The sequence below is a fragment of the Erpetoichthys calabaricus genome, chromosome 14, assembly GCF_900747795.2.
Source record: "Erpetoichthys calabaricus chromosome 14, fErpCal1.3, whole genome shotgun sequence".
NCBI lineage: Eukaryota > Metazoa > Chordata > Cladistia > Polypteriformes > Polypteridae > Erpetoichthys > Erpetoichthys calabaricus.
The window spans coordinates 74,375,236-74,395,934 of record NC_041407.2 but is presented as its reverse complement, the minus strand read 5'-3'; the positions used below and the strand labels follow the sequence as shown (position 1 = coordinate 74,395,934).

At 39.2% G+C, this 20,699-nt stretch overlaps 1 protein-coding gene across 4 annotated transcripts in view; it reads left to right on the top strand.

Moving 5' to 3' along the window:
- map7d1a (MAP7 domain containing 1a) overlaps positions 1-20,699 on the top strand; it is a 207,984-nt gene that overhangs the window by 142,892 nt on the left and 44,393 nt on the right. For all 4 annotated transcript variants that reach the window (XM_028819941.2, XM_028819940.2, XM_028819943.2 and 1 more), the window contains 2 exons: positions 9,239-9,402; positions 15,830-15,938. In XM_028819941.2, the coding sequence (XP_028675774.1) occupies positions 9,239-9,402; positions 15,830-15,938 (273 nt within the window). The remainder of the gene's footprint in view (positions 1-9,238; positions 9,403-15,829; positions 15,939-20,699) is intronic.

Here is a 20,699-nt window from a genome sequence, read left to right as displayed (position 1 = left end):
AAGTAGGTGTGGTGATTTCAACAGCGAAGTGCTTTAGTTAATCAGGTTTGACCCACAGCAAGCCTGGTTACAATGGATAATCAAAGGCTGAAAAGTCTCCTAAAAGGGCCCCTGTTAAACATATAAATGTTTGTCATGAGTGCAGTGAGCACATTACACATGTTAAAAAAAAATATAACTAGCTGCAAGAGAAAACCTTTCTGTAAAACATGGTCATACTTCGTCATTTAAAACCATCACTGGGCTAGTGGTAAAAGTGAATGAGGCGTTGCAGTAAGCGGTTTGTGTTTAATCTGTAGGTGGTCTCCATCGCTCACACATATGATGATGCAGTCAGAGTCAATGAGAGTGTGAAAGAATTGGTAGCAACGTTTATGAACTGATAAACTGTAAAATATTCATTCAGACTAAACTGCGTGCCATAACACCCAGTTAAGTGGAGCCACACGAGATGTAGATTTTAGAACTCAGTACACTTACAATGTGCCTAACAACTCTGACATCACTCCAGCGAATCACGGGCGAGTCTGCACCACATCTACCTGCTGACTACACGTCTAAACAAATAACTAAAGGAAATCAGCATTACTGTCAAATTGGAAATGCCAGACGTACCATACTAGAAAATAGTTTCAGCTTTTTAACGTACACAGTAGTATTTATATTTATTTAAATATACAGGACTTGCTTGTCTAAATACTAACAAATGGTGTTGCTTGACAGTAAGATGTGTAAATTAATCATTAAACTTCAGTTACCTTGTGTTATGGAGCTCTTGAATTGACTACAGAAATGTCTGCATTTTATTTTCTCTCATTGTTGTCTTTTATTCAGTTTCTTTTGGTCTCTTTCTGTCTTTCAAAAGTTATTTTACATATTTGTCTAATTCAAGAGGAGAAATTAGACACTGCAACCCGAACGTTTTAAAGTGTACAGATGGGAGGACATGGGGAAAGAGTGTTGCTAAGCCTTTTCAGTGGTGGTTTTCATTTCTGTCCATTACAAACTTAGAGCCCCAGAAGACCTGGCTAGTATCTTAGCCTGGTTGTGTCTTGGTGGACTGTCCCTCATGTATCCCAAATTGGTTCCACTGAATATCGAGGTGGGTGTGCATTAGAGTGGCCTCACATCTCTCTGGTTTTTCCTGCCTTGAGTACAAGGTTGGAGTAGACTCCATATGACCCAAAGCTGAAATAGATGGATCTGAAAATGGATGGATGGATCCTAAAGTTATGTTTACATTTGAATTGCCCCTTGCTTTTTTACACACTAGGTTTATTATGCCTCGTGGGGTAGCATGGTGGTGCTACAAAAGTGAATTCAATTATAATCTTTTTATTCAATTTCCAAGAAGTGCTCAACTGGTTTTGATCAGTTGACAGGTACCACCATCATATACTTTTAATATTGCTGTTGCTCCCTTTAAACTATTCATTGATAACTCCTACCCAGTGAAGAGGGGCATAAGCAGTCTGGGAGATTGCAGTACCATTGGGAATGCATCACCATAGGATGACTGTGACCACTTAGAATTGCTTTGTTTACTAACTGAGTCACTGGAGCCTTGCACGAATCAAAACAATTCTGCAACCATGCAGGCATTTTTTGAAGTGTACCGCACAGGTACACGTTAAAGTCAAGGTGATGCATACTTTTTCCATTACTCAGAAAGTGGTTATGTATTTTGTTTACACTGCATTACCCACACAGGTGCATTTTTAGGTTTAATGAGAGGTTTATCCACCACAACTCAAACACAGTATCAGTTCTGTTAAGTTCTCTATCTTATCTCTGCTTCTCTGCTTATCCCTTAGACATTTACAGTTAAATGAGCCAGAGTTGCTTGTCTTCTTTTGCATCTCAAATCATTGCACAGACTTCACACTCAAGGATTTTGCACCGTTAGTTTATATTTTTCTATCTAACGTATTACCTCTGCCGCTGTTTGTCATGCACAATCAAGTTGAGCTGCCTTCATCACTGAAGCCTCTGCCGAAATCACTCAAGCAGTCTGTTCATAAACGTAATGTAAATTGCTGAATTATCTCAGTGACCGTATTGTTGTAGGAGTTCTTAATTGAATTTGTATTCTTCATTTTGTATGGTATTTCCTTTATTTTGTTAGTATCCTGTAGCCTTCTAAATCCCACAATTTTGGACTACACCGTATTCCAGTCATCACTCTTTCCAGTCATAACTCCTATCGTATTAATGATGTTATTTTCTTTTAAAAAAAGATTGACTAGCAGTCATTCAGCAAGCCTTAATGTTTCCAAGTTTTAAAAATTCATGATCAGCTGTCTCACATACAGAAGCACTGGACTAGAAGTGTGTGCTCTCCTTTCATAGAGTGCACATGAGGAAAGGCTCTGAAAAATTAATGTGAGCAGGAAATGGCTCCTGGCTGTTTACAGAGAGACATCAAAGGCATCTGTAGATGTTTAGAGTCACTGTGTGAAGAAATTTGGAGTCAAAAGCTATTTGTTTTTCAGTAATGGGTGGTTTTAAGTTCAGATTTTGTATACACTACTACAACTGGAACAAAAGCAATTGCTTCTTCACATGCCTTTTTCCTTGACTCTCAGACTATTCTAATTGTTTTCAGTACTCTGATAGATCCAAAAAGATTCCTTCATGCTGCACAGCCTAAATTTTAAATTTCCTTGTTCACTTAATTATTTATGTTATTATTTTTACTGACAGAGAACTGTGATAGCTCTGAACTTCCACCATTTCATTTTCCAAGGATTCTTCAGACCCCAATATATTTAGCCCCCAACAGCCCTTTTCCTGAACCCACTTGTTTTAATTCAGGCTTATATGCATCAGTATCACCTGCAAGGTAAGAACCATCCCTGTATAGGGTGGCCAGCTGTTCATAGGGTCCAGTCATGGATAGACCCTCACTCAGTCATAAGAGGCCAGCCTAGGTTTGCTTACCAATCTAACCTGAATGTCTTGGGAAAAGTGGCACAACCAGAGAAGAAGTCAGGCAGACCCTGGAAGAAAAGGCAAAAGTGCAGTGAGGCAGACAAGTGAAGCGTGGGTGAAAGAAGACCTTCTTCACGTTTGTACCATTTCCCCTGAAAAGGTTTAAATTTAGTGTGACCATTTTTGTTTGTTTGCCTTTCTTGCAGAAGCAATGCAACACATTTTGTATTTTTACATTGTCAAATTCTTTGTTGTTCTGGATCTCTAATTAATATTTATTGTTAGGAACCATCTTGTTGTCAAGGGTGCTGTACTGTATACCATACATTTGAAGGCATTTCTGAATTAACCTGATGCAATCACAGCAAGTTGCTGAGCTCCATGAAAAATTAATATATACTGAAATTGTGTGGGCACAGTTAGGAGTGGATGATATGCATGTTAGTCCAGTATACTGTATGAAATTAAAAATGGCCAACCCCTTTAAGATTATTACCCAGAATGCTCTGTGGTTCCTTCAGCCTGAATGGAAACAGGAAAGCAAGGCAAGAAAAATAGAAGCTATGTCTTGTGCTGTGTTTGCTTGAGAAGGGTCTACCTGTAGATTTTTGGACCTCTGCATTTAGAGCCTCAGTCGAACAGCCAATGGGATTTCAAGTTTATGATTAGTACTAGGGTGTTGTACCGTGTTAGCCATTACGAATGTAGAGAAAAGCCAAGCAAAATGACACCTTTTATTGGCTAACTAGAAAGATTACAATATGCAAGCTTTCGAGGCAACTCAGGCCCCTTCTTCAGGCATTGATTACATCTTGCCTGAAGAAGGGGCCTGAGTTGCCTCGAAAGCTTGCATATTGTAATCTTTCTAGTTAGCCAATAAAAGGTGTCATTTTGCTTGGCTTTTCTCTAAGTTTATGATTTGAACTGAGTAGGTGTGGCTGTAGACTGCAGCACTACTTGACATTCCTGTTGCAAGACACATCTACAACAAAACATCCCTACTCGATAGCCACCTTAACTCATGAACAAGATAACCCTCTCATAACCCAGACCTTAACTGTAGTGTAAGAATGTTTTAGGAAAACACCTTGAAATTGGCCTGTTAAAAAGATCCAAGTGACTGGGCATGCCATATAACATGACTGACATGTATTGCAAAGGCCACTAAATGTTATCGGACATGTGCAATTTGATTGGCTCATCAACCGAGTGCAGCCCCAGAGGTCTGCAGCTGGATGCTATTGGCAGCAGCATCAAGCATGAGCAAGAGCGTGAGAGAGAAAGAAACTGTAGTTTGAATGGTTCAAGATAGGTGACTACCTGCTGTTGAACCCATTTGAGTAGCAGAGGGTTAACAGACATTATCCCGAAAATGTCCATTTGGTTAACTGGTGACCCTTATTGGCCAAGTGTAAGTGAATGAGCTTGTGTGCGTGAGCAGCGCCCAGTAGGAGACTGGTGTCTCATCTAGTATTAGTTTCAAATTCTGTGGCCATGAACTGGATAAGAATTATAAGAAAATGAATACATAAACCAACATATACTTATGTATGCATAACTATATACAAATGTGCAGTCAGTTAAAAAGTATTCAGACTGCTTCACTATTTGAACACTTTATTGTGTTGTAGATTTAATTTTATATGGATACATTTGCCATTTTTGATTATCAATGTAATAACCCTTAGTGACAAAGTGAAAACATGCTTTCGGAAAGGTTTGCAAATTTATTTGTGAATCCACTGTATATAAATATGTGTGTGTATTTTTGAATTAGATATGTCCAACTCTGTTGTAAAAGATGATTCCCATATTTTTTGGTCTGTATATCCCTGTTTCAAATTTATCTTGTGCTTCTATAAGCCATTTATAAATGTAAAAATGCTGTTTTAGCTGCACTCAACGTCAAGTTCCTTTTTGCGCTTCAGAAAAAGACATGACCTGTTTTCAGATAGCCGCACAAGTTGAGGTAACTTGAGACAGGACTGTCAGATATGAAAAATGCATTCTGTTACATACTGATAGCACTTTCACGGGCACTAGAAAAAGGGCATTTACACTGGCAATTTTTATTAATTACTAAATAATTTAAATTCATGAGAGTGGAGTCATTCTCACGCAACGAGAACTCATATCAGCTCTCAGTCAACTTGAGTTAATTCAGTTCAGCTCCGTTTATTTTTACATAGTGCGCTGTTCAATGAGTACAGGCACAGAGTGCTGTAACAAGGACACAGGTAAATGTAAATAAAATTTTGCATATAAAATACAAATTATATAATGAATGCACATAAAGACAGACAGGAAACTAAAGTAGTTTGAAACTGATTGATATAAATGGAATCTAACAATGTCTGTCCATTAATTAAATGTTCAAATTTTCTGAATCAATAGCTTTTGATCCAGTGGGAGGTGTGGTGTAGGACTGGATTTTGAACGTTTGACCTGCCTGTGTTCCAAATGTAAGGGGACATCTGTAAATGGTTGCTGTGTGTAGTCACCATGAATAAAAGATATTTTCTAACTCATACTGCCATGTATTGAGATCCTCTGAATATTCGTATTTCCTTCCTACAACCCCAAAACTACAGATATGCTTAAAACTCATGTCGCTTTTCCTCTTTATTTGTTTTAATAATAATTCTGCAGCAGAATGGCTTTGGCCTGAAACTGCAGCATCTTTTCAGTCACCAGCATGCACCGTAGCTCAATCTGTCACGTAGGCTTTGTACATGCTCACTGTAAAAGTAATTCTACGTCGTAGATTTTATTCTCACCCAGAATGACCTGTGCCTTGTCCTTTTTTATTTATAAAATTAGTATTAGTAGAAACTGTGAAAAACGTGTTTTCCATAGTTAGAGCAGACAAATTTAACTCAAGGTTTCTGCTTAATCAGCAGTTTTTGACAGCATTTGTTAATTCAGAAGTGCTGTGTCATTTTTTCCTGACCAGGGGCATACAATGAAAAATAGATTTGTTACCAGGTGAAAAAGCCCCATTTTATCAGTATCAGATTTTGAACCATAAATCCATTAGCAGTTCTTAAAATGTGACAGAATATGTCATTAACCCTTCATAACAGGGTGGGTAGTGCAAATGTAATTGCAAACAATCTTTGCACATAATATTTCTTTAACACATTTTCAGCCATTCGGCAAGGCATGGAGATTTCTTTTTAATTCCTTTACTTGGGAACAGCATCTGTGGATTCAGGAAGCTCATTGTTCAAGCAAGGCAACGGAAAGAAACAGTTGGAGGGCAGGATATCTTCTTCCTGATGAAGCTTGACATGGAACTTCTTTGTGCTCATAGCTTTCAAAGACAACAGCTTCTTTAGCTCTTAAATGTCTTTGCACCATCATTTTATTAAATGAAATGACATCCTGGAGAAACAGGTTTAGAAAACTAATCTTGGAGCAAGCGTTGACTTCTATAATTATACAATGCGTGCCTCTATATATACATATAAAATGTATATGTGTGCATGTGTGTATTATTTATGTATGTGTGTTTACTTATGTACAGTATATGTATATATAGATATACTGTATGTCTTAGGTATAATATATGATATGTGTATGTGTGTGCATGCTTTCTGTGACTGTCATTTCATCTACATACAGTATGCATGTATGTGTATACATGTGTGTATATAGTGCCTATAAAAATATTCATGTCTTTGAGTCACACATCCCATTTGTTTTGAGAATTGCGAGCAGTTTTGCAAGGAAGAAGAATGATGAAAAACTGCAGAGTTCAGATGTGCTTATAGAGGCCTGTGCACACAGACTCAAGGCTGTCATGGCTGCCAAAGGCATATCTACTAAATAATGATGTGATGGGGTGAATGATTATGTGATCAATTGTATTGTGTTTTATATTTGTAATTTTCAGAGGTCTGTTTTCACATTGACATTAAAGAGTCTTTTTCTGTTGATCAGTGTCAATGTTGTGTAACACTAAAATGTGAAAACTTCCAAAGGAATGTATACTTTTTACAGGCACTGTTTACATTTATAAATATAGTATAAATGCATGCATCATGAACATGATAAACAATATATCAAATACCAACCAGTAAGACTGTTAAATAGCAGGTTGGTAAAACCAAGCTTGTTGTTTTATATTTCTCCTCGGATTTGAGGCATCATTTTACTGCAGAGGTCCTAATTCTGATTCACACCATTCTATCATCCTGGAAGAGATGAAGTGGTGGGGATAACAAACTGATGAAAGTAACATGTCTGGTTGTTGCCCATCTTCGTCTTGTCCATTCTGAAAGGAAAAACTGGAGATCTATTAGAGGTTGTACTCTTATTGCTCTCCTGTGTCCTTATAGTAGACAACATAAAGTGCTCACCAAGCCCTTGTGTTCTACAATATACAAGGTGTGTGTGTGTGTTCCTCAAAGGCGCAAACCCCAGACACAGCCACACAGATGTATGTCCCTGGTTCAAATAAATACTTTTGTTTAACAAAGTACCTACAAACAGGCTTCTTCTTTGACAGTAAATGGCCCAATACTTTTCTTATCCTCTACTCCTCCCCAAGCAAGCGTAGTCCTCATCTCCCAACTCACCTGAATAAGGCCATGCACCTTCCTTTATGCTGGACTTAGGAGTACTTCTGGTGTCACAATATTGCACCCAGGAAGCACTGCTGCATCCGGCAGAACTGTCTTAAAATATAGAATCCTCCTCCCTGCAGCTCCCCCTGGTGGCAGTTGTGTACATGAGAGCTCCACCAGAGGGATACTGCCACCTATTGTGTTAAGGTAGCACATAACTCAGAAAGGCAGTCTCCTTCCATAATTCTATTATAACTACTGGGTAACAACCATCCATCCCAGCCTGGATGCCTGCTATTCGGTTTCCTGTATGATATACAGTACATATAGAATAGTTATACAAAAAAATGTCGCTATGGTGTCACCATTTTTTTGTTCATTATGCTGGCTAGTAACAGAAAAGAGAAGCACTTTTCTATCCATATAACAAGTGAAACTCTGATAGTCTTCATATTGCCCGGGGTAAACCACATATTTGTAAGTTTAAAGGTATAAGAAATAAATTAATTTAAAACGGGCATATTATTTTTAATTTTCATATATATATGTATATAGATATAAATATACATATGTAGAGGGTGTGGTGCAGTGATTAGCAATGCTCACTCGCAAATTGTCCTTGGAGCTCTACAATGGCTTCAGAATAATCTAGTTGGGACTAGATTAATTCTATCTGCTTTGGCAAACTGGTTAATATAATATATTTATATAATATGGAGTGATGTGGAAATTAAGCTGTCAGAAATGGTCATATAGCAGTAACCCTCACATAGGTGCAATTTACTTTCAGTAACATTTTCAAACCAGCTTCATCGAATCACGATTGCAGAGGCTTGAAACTATCCCAGTAATATCACACACAAAGTAGAAGTGAGCCCTAGCACTCCATCATGGGGCTCAGTTAGACACACACGCAGAATTACGCTTATAGAGGGGCATGATGAAAATACCAAATCAAGCAGCCAGTATGTATCAGGGGATATAGGAGACCACCAGAATACCTGGCAGAAAACCCACAACCCACGCAGACAGCAACCAGGCGTGATATTTGAATAAAGGATACAGAATCGTAGTCTAAACTAGTTTGGCCTGCAGTCGCACTTTCCTAGGACAAACTGGCTTGGCCTAGTCTAAACTATTTTGTCGTAAAACCAGGTTTGGCCTGTGATGTATACAATATATATATATATAAAATATGGTTGGAGTGATGTGGGATTAAGCTGGCAGAACTAATCACATAGCAGTAACCTCTGCTGAATGGAGTACTGTATATATACTGTATAAACCATGATATTTATTTCTATTTAAAAAATCTTAATTAGAAAAATAATTAGGTGAAAATTATATTTCAAGCACAGTGTGCCATGCAAAGTGCATCCTTTATCTTTAAACAGCTTAGCTGTTAAATTGGGCAAAATTATGGTTGCGTGTGTTGTGTAGTTATTCTGGTTTTCCCACATCCCAAAACAATTATCCGGTCTAAATTAAGCTTGTGCTGCCCAGAGACGCTTGAACCTCTGCATTGTATTAAAGCAGGTTTTAAGAACAGATGGATAATTTTAAATCCAATGCCCATATGTCATTGTTTGCCATTCATATTTTTTAATTGTTCAGTTTTTCTCGCTAATTTTAAGCATTCGGTTTAATTACTAGAGTGCCTTTATTAACATACGGAGAATGTATAGAAGAGCACTGGAACCAGTGAGAATAACACTCTTTTGTTTATTTCTGTCTCAAAGCTGCCAAAAAAACACAGTGGCTTCAAAAGGAGGAGAAGGCCAAGCAGTTGCGTGAGAAACAACTGGAAGACCGGCGGAAAAAGCTGGAAGAGCAGCGACTGAAAGCCGAGCGCCGGCGTATTGCTCTGGAGGAGAGGCAGCGTCAGAAACTCGAGAAAAATAAGGTAGGGAAATCAGGGCAAAAATCCTAGCATCCTGTGTACTTCACAAGGGTGGGCTGTCTTGGTTGGGTATTTTCTATTCATTGTGGTTCATAGTGCATAATTTGAATGCTACTACTGTTTAATTTGAAGCTGTTTTGGCAATTTAAGATGTTTACACCTTTCAGGCTTTCATTTGTCACTGTTTTGGGCCCCAGTATGATAACTGTCTTGCTGCTTTTTGGATTTCACTCTCTGTTTCTGACCCTTTTCCTTACCTAAGTACCATACAAAATCTCAGCTAAGATGAACCCTTCAAGGAAAAGCCTGTATTTTGGAATAGTGTTGTGACACAGTGGTTAAGACTGCTGCCCTACACCTCCAAAAGTCTGAATTCCATCCCTTGGCTAATTTGTGGAGTTTGTACTTTCTCACTGTGTTTTTGGGGGCTTTTTCTGGGTATTCTAGGTTTCCTCCCATATCACCTGAAATATCCACATATAGTACATCAGAGACTCTTAATTGGCTTCCTGATTGGTCCTCATACTGTCAGGATTGGCTCCAACTCCCCACAACCCAAAAATTTGATTAGGTGTGTACAGGAAATGTATCTTTAGATGATGGTTTTTACACTGGAAATAAGTAAGACCAAGCTTATATTAAGAAACAATAGATCTATCTATCTGTCTATATGTGGAGGATCGCAGGAATCGTGGGAGAGAGGGGTCCTTTCATCGGATTGGCTGGCCCAGCACTGTTTCAGCTGTGGAATGGTCAAATGGGGGAGGCAGCTTGAAGGATGAGGTCTCCAGGACTCTACACAAATCCAAATCTTATTTATGGGATATATCATCTACTGTTAAATTCTGCTCTGTACTTCTAAAATTTATATTTTTTATTTTTTACTATATTGAGAAATTGTTCTGTTCTGTGAACTGCATTGTATTGTATTGACCCCCTTCTTTTGACACCCACTGCACGCCCAATCTACCTGGAAAGGGGTCTCTCTTTGAACTGCCTTTCCCAAGGTTTCTTCCATTTTTCCCTACTAGGTTTTTTTGGGAGTTTTTCCTCGTCTTCTTAGAGAGTCAAGGCTGAGGGGCTGTCAAGAGGCAGGGCCTGTTAAAGCCCATTGCGGCACTTCCTGTGTGATTTTGGGCTATACAAAAATAAACTGTATTGTATTGTATTGTATATGTCTGTCTGTCTGTCACATTTTTCTCATCCTCTTCACATTAATTACATAACAGCTTTACAAGTCTATATATTTTGCACTTTTTAATCATAGCTTTCCTATTTAAATACACACTAACTACACTCTTTGATCACTTGTACTTATCTAAACACTTTCAATGCCACAAATGCTTCTGACATATTGGATAATGTGTCAGAACATCACAGGGGCAACTTCAGTTCATCAGTAAATGATGACTATCTAACGTGTTAGAATTAATGACATCCATGAACTCAATTTAAATATTAAAAATATTCATCTATGTGGAAGGGCAGGTCCATGGCTTAAAAATCAGGAGCCCATTTTAAATAAGTAATTGTTTACACTTGCATCTTAGGGTGAGGCTTGGTAGCGTGGTAGGAGCAGTTCCAGCACAGAATGTGGGTGTGAATGGCCCTGCACTTTGTGCACACATACAGCAACACCCACAACCTTAATTAGTGCTGGAGCTGTGATTACTGCTGCTGCACCTCACCCCCGCTTTAAAAGGGAAGTGTAAGTGTTAGAAAGGGGAAGAAAAGGAACGAGAAAAGAAAGAAGACAAAGGTTAAAAGATGGGAAAGAACAGCAGGAGTAAACAAGAGACAGAGCCAGTATATGAGAGAGAGAGCAGGCGGCTGGGAAGGAGAGCTCTTGGACGAGTGTGCAGTTGTTGCTCGGGGCTGATGTAAGTCACTCCAGCTGAGCATTGCAGGAAGCTGGAGTGACCAGGTGCTCGCTCCCACAAGATCCTGGAAAGACAAGGCTTGGTCTGGGCCACATTTGTGAGCGCCATGGCCAATGGGGGACCAGAGCTTTGGGTCAGGATTGGGAGTCCTGCTGTAGCCATGGAACAGCAGTGACCCGAACCTCTGGAAGAGTGTTGGCTGTGCCTTTCAGTGGTGAGCCTCTTCTGCTGCATGGCCCCGTGCGGGATAAGCAGAGGAGTCAACGATTTTAACGGATGCACCAGGTACTGTGTTTTTATAGAGAGGATTCCTGCCAGTTTTTTTTGTTCACCTCATTTTTTTAAAGGAATATTTTTTTTATTCATTTTAACCTCCACCGATCACCTTCTTTTTATGTATTATTTATTTAATGGATTTGGAGCACTGCACTGTTTATTTGAACACTGATTGCTTCTGATTTTGGAATTGTTTTTAATAAAAGCACTTTTTGCACCTACCCCTTGCTTCGTGTTGTGTCCTCATCTGCCGGCTCATCCCTCAGGTGTGTTACATGTAGTGTCAGGTTCAAGAGGCTCCCGAAGGGAACTGGTAGTGTGCAGCTGACCTGAACCCTCACAATCTGATCTTGAAAATTAGTGAACATTAAGGGTGACATCTTAGGGCTCGTTTATACCTCATGCTCAGAACGCGTACACGCACGCATCATGGCTATAACGCGTTCCCAGCATTCATTTGACGCGTCCTCTGGACAGGTCCTCAGAAATTAACGCAACGCGTGCTCGAGTTGCAGTACCAGCAAAAAGTCGGGGGGTGCAGTGTGCTAAAAGTTGGAATGTGATGTCAGAGTCTCTGGTTACTGTCTACATGTGACAGAAAGACGCTTTGCGGATCCTACAAGATCTATGGGCGGACTTCAGCGTTTGCTGAATGGTTCAATGTGGTGAAGCAAAATGCCGACATGCAAATACATTCGTGGTGCTTTTATTTTCATGCGTCGCATATTCCCAATCATAATGACACAATACATTTGTATTTTCACAATACAAGTCTCCCATACCGTCTTCTGTGCCGTCTTTTTTTCTGGGGCTTCCTCCTGACCTGACAGCAAAACAGAACACATTAAATATATGATATTCCAACTCTCTGTGCATTTAGAATCCTAAGATTTATACTTGATATCACTTTCATTATGAAATGCAGTAAAGTATGTGTGTTACATTTTACAGATAAATCGTTAATTTCGTTTAAATAATGAACACTGTTAATAATTACACACATGGGGGTGACACGGTGGCAGAAGGGTAGCACTGCTATCTCACAGGGATTCACGTCGCTGGAGTTTTCCTGTTTTACTGCTGGGTTTCCACAGTAGGCTCCGGTTTCCTTCCAAAGATATGCAGATTTGGTGACACTAAAATGACGCCAGCGTGTATGTGTGTGCTTGTATTCACAGTTTGATGAGCTGATGCCTCGTCCAGGGATTGTTTCTGCCTCATGCCCAATGCTAGCTGGAATCCCTGGATTGATGGATTTAATCATTAAACATCCTTTTCAGAGATATTGCGCTAAAGTGTCATCAGAATTTAATCGGTGTTCCAGGCAATTCACAACACAGCGAAGCCAAACCTGTTCTCACCGTGATAATATCTCGCAGTGCCACCTGGTGGATTCCTCCAGATTTATGTAAAGTACGCGAGCAAGTATAAACAGTACAATGCTTGCATAGCAGTAGCGTCCGCTGCAGCATGGGTTGCGTCGCGTGAAGTATAAACCCGGCCTTATAGTGCATGCTTGGTTTAAATTCCATCATTTTCACTGCTAACTAATGTCAAAGACTGTAAAATCTGCAAGTGCAATCGTAGCTCCACTCTGGGAATAACCCCTGCATTAAAGGCCAAAATGTCTTTTCTGTATTTTTAGGTACTTTTCAGGTAAACTCGAGGCTGGACAGTCGTAATCTACACACATTACCATGCATGATTAAGATAAATCAGAGTTTATATGTGCTAAATAACTTTTTAAGGTGTTTTCTTTTTAATTTCATTGTGCTGCTTATTTAGTTTTTACAATTTTATTAAATTATAATGCATTATACTTTTTATAATTCTTGGCAACTTAGCTGCAGTGTTTTCAGTCAGTACATTTACATGCGCACACACAACGAGGATAAGGTGAGAAACTTGTTTTCTTAAAAATGCACATTTCTATGCACAAGTATGCTACTGGATTGCTCGTTTGGCAAAATGCTCAGACACCATTAAACTTCACAAAAAAGAGTTAAATGTCATCCTTGGCCACCGTGAATCTGAAAACCAGCATTAGGCCTGTAATAACATTCTTGTGTGTTATGTTTGGTGAAACTGACACTTTAATAATACATTTCTGATACCGGATTGCATGCAGCGCACTCTTTTCTGCGTGGTTGTGTGATTGAGAATTTCAAACGCACACCAGTACATTTGCTCCTTATCTTACACGCATTTCTACTGGGATAAAAATAATGCATGTATTTATACTTGAATAAAATAAATATTGTGGTTTATGTTAATAGTTTAAAAAGTAGTAATTTGACTACTTAACATACTTTACTTTTAATGGGTTACCATACTGGTCTCAAGTTTGTGTTGCTGAGTTTAGCAATGTAACATAAATTTAGTGATTCCTGAAACATGGAAGCAGATTATTTCAGCCAGGTGAAGGAATAATATGATCGCCTGAGCTTTTGCCTTAGGAAATTAATCTTGTGGATGCTGTCTTCTATCTGTGGCTACTGAAAGTGTGTTTGAAGCAAATTCATTTGTAGTGTGATGTAATGCAATAGACATGTACAGACAGCAGAATCTTTAACAGTAACCTGGTTAAGGGTTTACATGGCCAAATAACTGGGTTTTTCGTGGGGAAATCTACGTCTGTTATTAGGTTTCTTATAGACCGATATACCAGTTTCTCTAACCAGAAAAAGGGTTTACATGACATTTTAGAAACCAGGTTTTTGTGTCAATAACCAGGCTATTGAAGTCATATAAATACATTGAGTGTGTTTACCTGTTTGGAAATTTTATTTGGGAATAAATGTCAAGGTAAGATTATTTACATTTTTTTATTTAGTGATGTGCCTTATAAATCATAAGTGCAAAGTAAAATCTATCCATGTTACTCAGCTGGAGTCCCCAGCTCTGAGGTCACATGGCAAATGAATGGAGGAAACTAAACCATTAGCTTTAAAGCCATTAGCTCCCCAGACTGTGAAATGACAAGTAATAAATGTAATCCATAATAATAACAAGAAATTGTCAAAGCTTCACTTTTATTCCAACCCACCTAATACAGTTCAGAGTCTGAGGAGGAAGTAGCCTATCCTGCAGCATTGAGCACAAGCCAGGAACAAACCCAGGATTGATCACCAGTCCATCACAGGGCCCACTCACATTCACAGTGTGTCAAATTAGAATTGTCAATTAACAAGCATATTGTTTAGATGTAGGGATAAAAAATGAAGCACCTGAAGAAAAAGCCAATTCAGGTATGTGGAGAATCATACAAACCCTACACAAGGTTTGTTATTTGAATTGAGGATGTTAAATGCTTGACGCAGCAGTAGCAGCACTAGTCTTTTTGCCACCATGCTGACCTGGCTTTCAATTTTTGTAAAATTTCCAAGACACAGGCCTGGTCTTTTGCATAAGTGAGAGTCTCCTAGTTATCCTTTGTTCAATATCTAAGCGTTTCCTGTAAGAGAAACCTCTCCTCATTATGTGGCACCACTCTGCACCCCATTTTATTTCACAAAATAGCTGTGAGCTGTGAAAGGTGGATTTAAAAGCTGTCGCCTGCTGGAGGTCATAAAGAATTAAGAGAATTGCCTCTGTTAGCTCAAAATAAAAGCCACTACTTGCTTGTTGGATGAGTGAGACTGGCTGCTCAGACAATTACTTACTGAATGAAGTATTTGTTCTGTATGGTGGCATGCTGTTACTCAAGGCTGCAGGCTTCCTTCCCTGCTAGGCTTTAGCAGTAAGCACCGTAACAGCAACATCAAGGAAGATGCTTTCTGTGTTTCTGTTGCTGTTGCTCTACAGTACAGTCTTGATCGACCTCATTTTGCTGTAGCTTGCCTGCATCTTTAGTAGGTCAGCCAGTCCTTATAGTACCACTCCTTGTGCTTTTGTTTGCTTCCCGTCACAGAGTTGCTTTACTCTGTGTATTCATCTTTACCTCACCTTGCCCCCACTATATGTATAGGAGTGATGGGTTACAGCAGGGTGTGGAGGAGCTTACCATGCACTTCTAGACGTCACGCTTTCCCTGTGCTTAACAAAGAGTTATTTCTGCTTTAGGCAGGATTGCTCAAATTGGTATTACTTTACAGGAAGTGCACATCAGTCAGGTCTGCCTTACAAAGCGGTTTGAAAAAAAGGAGGAAATAACTGAGAAGGTTGGAATGTTGACATTTGATTGGCAGAGTAGTTGAACCGTGGCAAATGTAGTGCAAGCATAACTTACTCCTGTCTGACTACTCAAAACAATCTATATTATATTTGTTTTTCAGGAGAAATATGAAGCTGCAATCCAAAGGTCTGCAAAGAAAACCTGGGCAGAAATCCGCCAGCAGAGATGGTCGTGGGCAGGAGGTCTCAATCAGAATGTACACAAAGAAGGTGAGGTGGTCTCTTGGTTGTTAGTAGCTGCATAAAAGCTTTCAAAAATAAAGGTTGACTTTGTATAGGTTTCATTGAACAGGTTTAATCAAAATGCCATCGATGATTGTCCCTTCTGCAAGAATTTTAACTGCCAAACAATAAAGGGCAGCAGAGGTGTTGAGGCTTTGGCACTTGATAGATTGGATGACTGCTTGCCTTTTTTATTCTGATTTATCTGCTTTGGCAGTGACGATATTGAATGAGATCAAAGGTCACAGGCTGTTCCCTGTATTACACTTCTGTAAAAGCTATGCTGTCGAGGTTTAGAATAGTTGTGTTATTTTCTATAAGGAAAATAAATGAGTAGATAATGGAAAAAGTGGACTAGTCTGTGTTGTGAAAGGCATCACACAAATATTTGGAGCTTACTGGATTTTCTGGAAGTATTACTTCAAAAATTATATTTACATTAGTAGTTATTTGGTTGACGGTAGCTTTTATGATGAAGGTGACAGGATTTGGCAATATGTGTTCAGCAGCGATGGATGGTGCCTTGATGCTTGGATGTAAGGTGCATGGCTGTAGTTTGCAAAGGTGTTTTAAGGTGTTTCCTTGTTCACAGGTGAACTGTGTGGCTTAATGTCTAAAGGGTTATCCTGCAGCCACATGACTCGGGCCTAAAACTTCCTTACTGTTAAAGCCTGAATGAAGTGTAAGGGGCAACGAGGAGGAGAGACATAGCCTGCCGCTGTGCAATATGATACCCTCTTGGTTGCAGTTCACAAGTCAGAAGTTTGCTTGTTTACTGGGTGGAAGGGGAATTCCCTTATGTACAACTGGACAAGCTGCCCCTTACTGACTCAGAGATGTTGGGTGTGCAGCCAGCCTTCTCATGTGAGGATGTAAAATGGAGGTAGATGGCGTCATGAGTGATTTCCAATCGGTGACGCAAAAATCCATTCTTAAATATGTGTTATAATGTACACTCTTACAGCTTCTATACCAACAAAGTTGACATTGACAACAGTTCTGCTGTTTAGAAATGAAGTTCTAATCCAAAAATGTTAAATATGGTGTTAGGTAACAAATACCTTCTTTGCATTGCATGAAGAAAAAATAATCTCATTACATGTTTGGTTGCTGCTGAAGACTTTGCAATATTGTACGCTGGGCAAGGCATTATACAAAATTATAGAAGGGTTAATAGAAACATGGGTGTCCTACCTGCATTGTCTTTTGTGAAACAGCCTGGCTTAATGTAGGTGTTTTAGCAAGAGTACTTTTGTTAGGTGTAGGTGACTAATGCAATAAGTGTAACTTAAGAGTTACAAAATTTTTTGAAAGCCTTCAGGCTATGAAATTGACTAATTGCCAAATTGGTGCAATAGAGTATGAAAGCATTCAGGTGGAGCTGAAATCAGTATGTGATTCATAGATGATGAAGACTTTGCTTTCTGACTCTAGTGATTGCTAGGTCGTAACTCTCATGCCCTACACAAAACGTCACTGTGTGCTTCATTGTTGTCTCCTGAAAGACTGCAGCAATAAATCCTTTGGGCCTGGAATCACAGTTTTTTTTTTTTTTTTGCTAATAACTGTGTGAGCAACTTATAATGTAGATAATATAAATGTTCAGTGATATCTGTCAGTAAAGCCATTGTTCTGCTGGTAACCATCACAAGTTGATTATACTTTAAAGAAGACCGAGTGCACCACTTCTGGTATTCCAGCAGGAAGCGCAGACCATCGATTGCTGCTTAGTTTCATCAAAGTAGACTTGCAAGTCCAAGAGTAGAGACATATTGAGAGCAAGATCATTCCTGACTTTAGGAAACCTGTGGCAAAAGATTTAACCTCTTCCACTGCTTTTTTAAATTCATTTAATTGTAAAACTATCCACATTTAATGATTGTAATTCATTGTGTATTGTTGTATATAAAGAAACTGTCTTCATCTTGCAATATTTGGACCTTGAAATGGGATTGAAGGTGACTTCTGTGTCAAAGATAGTTTAATTGAGGCTCAAGCTTTCGAGTTGATAGTTTGCGAGTATTGTCATGTTGTTTGCTAACACATTAAAACAACTTGGTGTTTTTTCCCCCCCAAGTTTAAAAACATGCATCTTTTGTCGATCCCCTGTCACTATAGAAATTATTTACTTTATTTGGGTTAATAATAAATAAGAGTGTCGTCAGCATCTGGTATAAAATTAATGTTATATTACTTATCAAATTGATACGTACCTAATGCCCAGGCTGAAGTCATCAACACTGAATTCATGTTCGATTTAAGAACATTGATTCTTCACTCAACCCAATCACAAGCTCCTACAAAAAACATTTGACAAACAAAGAAGAAAAAAATAATTCAACTTTTTGCAAGCACTTTGCAAAATTCAGTCTTCATCCAAAGAAACTGAAGTTTGTTGTGACTTTTTCTGCTGTCACGCTTTCTTCATGCCCCACTTTCCTGCTACAGCTCTGAATCAGCCGTTTCTTAAGATCCCATGCTAAAATGCAGTCTGAAATGCCACCTAAACATTTTTTCTAAAAACAGATACTGTTACCAGGCTCATCAGAAAAAACTCTGGAAAAAGAACTTTTACATGGGGAATAAGAAATTTGTCTATATAATCAAGGTGATTTTAAGGTAGAACCAATTTATGGCATCATCAGCTGTTCTTGCCTAGGCAATCCCCCTAAATATCTATCTATCTATCTATCTATCTATCTATCTATCTATCTATCTATCTATCTATCTATCTATCTATCTATCTATCTATCTATCTATCTATCTATCTATCTATCTATCTATCTATCTATCTATCTATCTATCTAAATGACTCATTATGGTAAAGATGTTTGACTTTGTGCTCTGATCACTGCTGCCTCACACTTCCATTCAGGTGTACACACTTTTCAGCTGTTATGAGTATCGACATCCACACCCTGACACGTTACATGCTGTTCATTTGCAGATCTGAAAACACAAAAAATCTTTCCCAAATGGGCAAAAATTGTAAAATTTCTGCACAGCTAATCAATAGCAACAAGAAACATGTTCTATAAGAAGCTGCAGATGAACTTTACTCCAAGTTCACAAATGCAAAGTTGTCAGCACAAAACCTTGCCCGCTATTCTTTTGTTGTAATCATAAAACTAATCCAGATTTAATTCACAAGCCTAAAAGCCTCCCACCTCACTAGCAAGGCAGAAGAGATTTGAGCAAATGCTGTCATACGTTCTGTTGTATATTTGACGCTAGCACCTTCTGCCTGTGTTTGTGTGGATTTTTCTTCAGGTACTCTGGTTTTATTTCAACATCCCTAAAGATGGCTGTGAGGATTTAATTGACGATTTGAAATTGGACTGGTCTGTATATGAATGGGCTGTGTGATGGATGGGCATCCAGTACAGGAATGCTCCTGCCTTATTCTGAATGCTGCTAAAGTAGGCTCCAGCCTGTCACAATCTAAGCTGGATGGTGGAGGATTGAAAATGTCATGTCATGTCTTTCTTATGTTAAATTATAAAGTGGTGTCATTATAACAATATATGTTGTGGACTATTCGGACCCGGACACAAACAGGCAGACACAGAATGTCTCCAAGCACACACATTTTATTGTGCAACACACAATAACACCCCAAACCGTGCACCAACCACCAATGATACAGTCCTTTCAACTTCTTTCTCTCTCTCTCTCTCTCTGTTGCTTCCACTCCTCTCTTACAAGCTCTGTCCACTTCCACCCAACTCCGGCTCCCGAGTGGAGTGAGGCAGCCCCTTTTATACAGCACCCGGAAGTGCTCCAGGTGCTCCCCAATTAACATCCTGCAGCACTTCCGCCACACCCTGCATACCCCAGTTCTGGAGCTACCCAAGCATCCCCTGGCAGTGGCCATGTCGCTCCACAGTGTTGAGCTGCCCAGGTCCGTGGCCCCCATACAATCCAGGGTGGCTTCCCTTTTCCATTCCAGGGAAGACACTGCCCTTCTCCTGGTCCTTCCCTTCTCGCGGTGTCCCGGTGGGGCAAGGTCCCTGGACATCTGTCACAATGCATGAAGTTTGCCAAGGTGCATGTATAGTCTGACCACTTTTTATTTATCATAAGGCAGTATCTCAGAATTCATATTTTTGCTTGTAGCTAACATACAGTACTTAATTTAAAGTATTACTGTAAAGCATACCTACACCTGTAAGCACAGCACACTAAATACTCATGCAACTGTTATATACAGTCATATGAAAAAGTTTGGGAACCCCGTCAGCCTGCATAATAATTTACTCTACTTTCAACAAAAAAAATAACAGTGGTATGTCTTTCATTTCCTAGGAACATCTGAGTACTGGGGTGTTTTCTGAACAAAGACTTTTAGTGCAGCAGTATTTAGTTGTATGAAGTTAAATCAAATGTGAAAAACTGGCTGCACAAATATTTGGGTACCCTTGTAATTTTGCTGATTTGAATGCCTGTCACTGCTCAATACTGATTACTTGCAACACCAAATTGGTTGGATTAGCTTGTTAAGCCTTGAACTTCATAGACAGGTGTGTCCAATTATGAGAAAAGGTATTTAAGGTGGTCAATTGCAAGTTGTGCTTCCCTTTGACTCTCCTCTGAAGAGTAACAGCATGGGATCCTCAAAGCAATTCTCAAAAGATCTGGGGCCTCATGTATAACACAGTGCGTAGAACTCATACTATAACATGGCATAAGCACAAAAGCGGAAATGTTCGTACGCACAAAAAAATCCAGATGCATAAGTCTGTGCGAATG